Source organism: Garra rufa, chromosome 6, assembly GCF_049309525.1.
Source record: "Garra rufa chromosome 6, GarRuf1.0, whole genome shotgun sequence".
Classification (NCBI taxonomy): Eukaryota; Metazoa; Chordata; class Actinopteri; order Cypriniformes; family Cyprinidae; genus Garra; species Garra rufa.
Window position 1 is genome coordinate 47,679,160 of NC_133366.1, and position 6,861 is coordinate 47,686,020.

Here is a 6,861-nt window from a genome sequence, read left to right on the forward strand (position 1 = left end):
CTGTACAGCAGTTTAGGGTCAGTATATATATATACTTTTTAATGTTTATATTTAGGGGTTCAAGCGCGTAGCGCTGTGACCCTATCGTAATTGTTAGAATGGCCAAGGATCAGCATTCTCTACTTAAAACTGATCGGGCAGACCAAACCATAAGTCGTAGATACCTGAAACTTGAAGGGATGGTAGTACTCACATTGTCTACAACGTCACCAAAGCTCAACCCAATCAGCCTGGCGGTAGCGCTACAGCGATCAAAAGTATGAAAAAGTCGTGACGTGTTGTCAAGTATGGTGACCCATTCATAACTCATCCAAGTGCAAAAAAATTGGTGTTTTTGTCCAAAGTGCCACAAGCATCTATGAGGACATTCTCGTATCTCAAAAAACATGCCCGCCATTGGCCAATGAATTTTGAGCACCTATTAGACAAGGTTAACCATAAGGGACAGAACTGCTTTTACTAAAATGCCACTTGGTGGTGCTATACCAGTAAAAACCCCCCCATAAAAACGGCTAAAACTATGCACACATTAGTCTGATAAACTTAAAAAATTGGTGTTTTTGTCCAAAGTGCCACAATGAGGACATATAGGACTATGAGGATATTCTCGTATCTCAAAAAATATTTCTGCCAGCGGCCAATGAATTTTGAGCACCTATTAGACAAGGTTAAAGGGATAGTTCACCCAAAAATTAAATTTGATGTTTATCTGCTTACCCCCAGGGCATCCAAGATGTAGGTGACTTAGTTTCCTCAGCAGAACACAAACGAAGATTTTTAACGAAAACCGGTGCAGTCTGTCAGACAAATAATGGAACTGGATGGGCACCAAACCTTTAAAAGTAAACAAAAACATGCACAGACAAATACAAATTACACCCTGCGGCTCGTGACGATACATTGACGTCCTAAGACACGAAACGATCGTTTTTTGCGAGAAACTGAACAGTATTTATATCATTTTTTACCTTTGATACACAGCCACGTCCATCTGTCCTGAGCACAAGCTTTTCATCCGGTTTGTTACAGGTGTACGCGCTCTGGCGTAGTATAAGCAAACGGCGGAAGGGGAAATCGATGAAAAGTCCCGGATGAGTTTGTGCAAGCAAACGTAATCTTTTAGCTTTAAATCGGTTTGAACAATCAGGATAAGTAATTACCATTTTGAATAGCCGCTATACCCACAATCTCTGTGCACTGTGTAAACAATGAGTGTTGTTTACATGCAACAGATCCCTTCCGGTGTTTGCGTATGCTACGCCAGAGCACGTACACATAACGAGCCGGATGCTAAACTTGTGCTCAGGACAGATGGACGTGGCTGTGTATCAAAGGTAAAAAAATGATATAAATACTGTTCAATTTCTTGCAAAAAACTATCGTTTCGTGTCTTAGGACATCAATGTCACGAGCCGCAGGGTTTAATTTGGATTTGTCTGTGCATGTTTTTGTTTACTTTTAAAGGTCTGGTGCCCATCCAGTTCCATTATTTGTCTGACAGACTGCACCGGTTTTCGTTAAAAATCTACATCACCTACATCTTGGATGCCCTGGGGGTAAGCAGATAAACATTTTTGGGTGAACTATCCCTTTAATCATAAGGGGCAGAACTGGTTTTACTAAAATGCCACTGGGTGGTGCTATACCATGAAAAACCCCCCCATTAAAACGGCTAAAACTATGCACACGTTAGTCCGATATACTTGAAAAGTGGTGTTTTTGTCCAAAGTGCCACAACTGTCTATAAGGACATTCTCGTATCTCAAAAAACATGCCCGTTATTTGCCAATGAATTTTGAGCACCTACTAGACAAGGTTAACGAAGGTCGGTCGGAAAGATTCAGGTGCCTAGAGGTCTGTAAGAATGCTGAAAGAAATTGGCCACTAGGTGGGAGCTAACAAGTTTTACACCCCTGTAATCAAGTGGTGTTTCACGCATATATATATATATATATATAGATATAGATACCCCATTCATCTGCTCCAAGCACATAGACGTGTACACCATGTTGGAACGGTTGTTGACCATTACAATATGGCGGACGGCTTACATATAGCGGCCCATAGAAACAGTCGCTAATGAGGCATCTACGTATTTACATCTATGGTTTCACGTGCCTCAAGAACCACTGCTGTCAATCAAATTGTTTTGATTATGTAAAAAAACATACTTTTGCAAGCTAGTCCTAGGTTTTTCACTCAACCTCAATATAAGCACTACAGCATGATTCTCCAGACTTTCTAAATCAATAATTATCAAAAAAAGAAAAAAGTTTAACTACCCTTTTTGGTAGCTGTTACGGGGTTGTTTAGAAAAGGAGCGTGTCCAAATATACCCAAATATAATATAGAAACTATGTGAGCACATGCAAAGGGTGATTCTAAACAAGCATGCACATTTTTACAGAGATTGGACCATAGGTGGCGATATAACAATAATAAATGTTAAAAAAATCATATTTCTATGGTAAATTACCTGGCTTTGCCAAAAAGTTTTTAAAATCATTGCTTTAGATGGTTACAATAAGAAAGCCCAATAATCGCTGCTTGCAGCTATATTTTTTTTGTATTTTTCACATTTATTCAGTAAGCATTGGTTAAATTAAACAAAAAGGACAGCAAAACAAAACAAAACTTTTCCACTATGGCTGTTCTTTCTCAACCCCAGAAATTATTGTGTCGGTTATTTGATTTGTACTGTTGGTGAAATGGACATTCTCAGTAAATCCATTCTCTTGCATTCTTATTATTCAAATGATGGTGGAAAGTAAAGTAAGGTTTAATTGTAAATTACTCACATCCATAAACTCCACATTGGCTTTTGGTCCTGTGCTTTCATTGAGTATCTTTATGGCCACTGGAATCTTCACTGTTTCTCCTTCTGGAACCCAGATTCCCTTATAAAGAAGTTGGTAGCGGAAGTCAATTACATGTTAAATTGTAATAAAAAATATTGTTGAGGAAACACATAAAACTCAAATAAACACACAAATCATAAACGTGAATGCAGTACCTTGTAAACAGTACCAAAGGCTCCTGTTCCCAGAATCTTGACCCTCTTAAGCTCTGTCTCTTTCAGTATACGTAACTGCGCCTGGTTGGGTGCCGTGCCGCTTGGCGTTAAAGGCTCCACCAGCTGCTCCAAAGACATAATCAACACTTAAATCACTCAACATAATCACAAATCAACTACAATGTCTACTTTAGTTTGATCCGCTGTCACAGGTTAGCACTATAATGGACTCATGTTCAGTCTGATTCCTTCCTTTCTTCTCCAGTTAAGCCTGTGTTTATACAGAGTTTCTTTCAGTGACGTTATTTAGCTTGACTCACCATTTCCCAGCTGATCTTTACACTTGTCAAGAGGTTAATGGAATTGGTTATAATCCCAAACCAAGTTCTAAGTTCATATGCCTTTAACAGAGAATTTAGAGCCACATACTAGACATCTGTATTGAAACTATTTAAAACCACAATGTCTTGACAATGTCCACATTTTCCCTTATTTGCAGTTGCATTCTTTCTTTTGATTTGCTTTGCCACTAAATCCATATGAAAATACCTTTAAAAAAACATGCACATTTTAGCTGATAAAGTTTTCACAATTACAAAGCGCTGTTCATATCACTCCTCGGTGGTTGCCCATCTCATCATGTATTCAGTTCAAAATAATTCTTTTAACCTTCAAGGCTTTTCATTGTCTTGAACCTTATTATCTACGTGAGCTAAAACATCCAAATATTCCCACATGCACGCTCTGAACCTCCAATATTAGATTGCTACTTTTCCAGATTTCAGCCCTCTAAGTGTGTTATATCTTTTCTAACCGATCAGACTTACGGATTTCATAAAACTGAAGTTCAAAAATCCCAAATCTCATAGACTTACACCGACATAATGTTCAGATGAGCAAAGACTATTTAAGCTCCAACTGTCAAAATTCAAATTTAAACTCTCAGAAGTTTTAAAATCATAAAAATTCTACAGACCTACAATAATGGAATGTTCAAAAATTCAAAATTCAAATTTAAACTCAAACTAAAGGTTAGCAGTTTGTAACTTTTTAAAACTTTTAAAAACTCTCTGGTCTGGCTTTCTCAAGCCAACTTCAAAGTATGTCTTAAGTTTGTCTTTTTTTTTTTAAGTTAACCTTTCATCTCCTAAGTTCTCATTCATTTCTGATTGTTCTGATGAGTTTTTTCCCCCTCTACTAATTGCACAGACACACTGACCTCTAGAAAACCATAACTTAAAGGCACAATATGTACTGTAAGATTTTTGGATTAAAATATAAAAAAACCACTAGAACAGTGTTATATATTTTGTTGACTTGTGTACTTACATTATCCCAAATGTTTCAAAGAATGTTTAAATGTGTTGCGCTTGTCTCTCATTAGCAATTGCTCCAGCTTCCTCGTTTCGCTTTCACGACATTTAGTCATACCCTGCTTCATACTACAATGACGTTAATACATCTTTAATACATTAGCTTATCTATGAACATGATTTTTGACCGTTTCCCATCGGATTGCATTGGCTGTGGGGATGAAAACTACAACTCTGTTGTTTTAACTACAACTCCTTTGTTTTGAATAAGAAAATTACATATTGTGCCTTCAAGTAAAATGCTCAATGGGTGCTACAGACCTAATTTCTATATAATCTACTCTGTATCTTGATATTATTGTGTATATATACTGTTGCCTTTCAAAAGAAAAAAACAAAAACAAAAAAACCTGCAACACTGGATTTATCTGCAAGAAGTAGATACTGAAACAATAGATCAATATGGTGCTCTACACTCCTTAACACCTAACACAACTGCAGATTCCAAAATATTGACTTAAACTTTATATCAAATGCACACACTCGCACACATACAGGCTGCAGAACATTTTGAAGTACTTTCATAAGTTTCCATTTAAGGATCTGAAAATGATCTCCATTATTCCATTTGAGGTTTCCTGCCATTGAAGTGAGAGAGGCACTTTCAAATGGAAAATTGAGACTGGCTATAGACCGCACAGACCCATCCGTGCACCACCACACCAATTTCACTGGCCAGGCTTTCTGTCTGATTTTATTTTTTTCTCTCTCTCTCTGCATGTCTCCTGAGACTAAATGTTTTTCAAATTAATTCACCGTGTCCAAATTATTCAAAATCATTAAAAAAATTGTCCTGATTTTTAGCTCTCACCTCTGTTTCTAGGAAACGGCGTAAAGCTCTTTTCTTCTTGATGCTCTTCCTTCGGAAAAAGATAGCAAATCCGAGGGCCACGATTACGACCACAAACATCCCCCCAATCACCCCAGCAGCAATCAGAGGAGTTCTGGAGAAAAATGCAAGGATTTAAAGGGGACATCGGATGCAAAGTTCACTTTTACATGATGTTTGCATATAAATGTGACTTAACACCCTGCAATGATAAAAATCCATCCATTCAAAATCCTAAAATCCTAAACAATGTCAATTATCAAGCCGATTTGAATTTCTGAGCATTGTGATGTCATATTGCTCAAGCCCCGCCCATGACCATTCTGTCATGATCTGGGCTGTGGGGTTTCCCTCAGCCACCTGAGGTCGCTGTTCCCTGCACTGCACTTCCTAATTGTTATCACCTGTCCTTGTCATCAGCACTCATCACATCCACAGCTGTTCTGCCAATCAGTCCCGCACCAGGTGTCATGCATTTCCCCACGGCTATTTATACTCACCCAGATCTCCTCTTCCCCGTCAGATTGTTCTTCTAGATCACCGTTGTTGGATGTACGTGTTGGATTTGTCTTTGTGTGTGTGTGTGTTTCTCTATGTTTTGATCTGGCTCTAGATTGTGCTTCAGTTCTGTTTATTTTTGATCTTTGATTATAGTCGTGTTGTGCCGTGTTGGCCTTTTGGTTTGTTTGCTCGTTTGTTTATTTTGTGTTTATTATTAAATTTATTTCTTCCCTGCATCTTGGACCCTGACCTCATTCCTCGTACGTGACAGAATGCAGCCAGCAAAAATGGGTCCAGCGGGGAGGAATTTTTTTTTCAAGGAGGCGGCGTCCCCCCGTTCTGTTCCCGAGACGGCGGGGATGTCCTTCGAGGCGGCGTCAGCTGCTCGTTTTGAATGCATCTACGCCTGCCTGGCGGCGATGGATGCCCGTAGCGCCGAGGCTGCGCGGAAGCGCCCCTGCTTTGCGGCGGGGATAGAGAAGCTGTTTCGCGGGAAGGTGGCGGCGTCCACTATCTCGGTCCCCGAAGCGGTAGGCGATCGCTATTCCTGTTCCTGATGTGGCGGCGTCCGCTGTTAATGTTCCCGAGACGGCGGCGGAGACCGCGCTCTCTGTTCCGGACGCGGTGGGGACCGCGCTCTCTGTTCCGGACGCGGCGGTGACCGCGCTCTCTGTTCCGGACGCGGCGGTGACCGCGCTCTCTGTTCCGGACGCGGCGGTGACCGCGCTCTCTGTTCCTGACGCGGCGGTGACCGCGCTCTCTGTTCCTGACGCGGCGGTGACCGCGCTCTCTGTTCCGGACGCGGCGGTGACCGCGCTCTCTGTTCCGGACGCGGCGGTGACCGCGCTCTCTGTTCCTGACGCGGCGGTGACCGCGCTCTCTGTTCCTGACGCGGCGGTGACCGCGCTCTCTGTTCCGGACGCGGCGGTGACCGCGCTCTCTGTTCCGGACGCGGCGGGGACCGCGCTCTCTGTTCCGGACGCGGCGGTGACCGCGCTCTCTGTTCCGGACGCGGCGGTGACCGCGCTCTCTGTTCCGGACGCGGCGGTGACCGCGCTCTCTGTTCCGGACGCGGCGGTGACCGCGCTCTCTGTTCCGGACGCGGCGGTGACCGCGCCCTCTGTTCCGGACGCGGCGGTGACCGC

At 42.0% G+C, this 6,861-nt stretch overlaps 1 protein-coding gene across 2 annotated transcripts in view; it reads right to left on the minus strand.

Annotated features, from left to right (window-relative positions):
• Positions 1 to 6,861, minus strand: part of LOC141337254 (receptor tyrosine-protein kinase erbB-4) — a 207,576-nt gene that overhangs the window by 25,326 nt on the left and 175,389 nt on the right. For both annotated transcript variants that reach the window (XM_073843037.1, XM_073843036.1), the window contains exons 17-19: positions 5,198 to 5,330; positions 3,014 to 3,136; positions 2,799 to 2,897 (exon numbers count right to left, since the gene is read on the minus strand). In XM_073843037.1, coding sequence (XP_073699138.1) covers positions 2,799 to 2,897; positions 3,014 to 3,136; positions 5,198 to 5,330 — 355 coding nt within the window. The remainder of the gene's footprint in view (positions 1 to 2,798; positions 2,898 to 3,013; positions 3,137 to 5,197; positions 5,331 to 6,861) is intronic.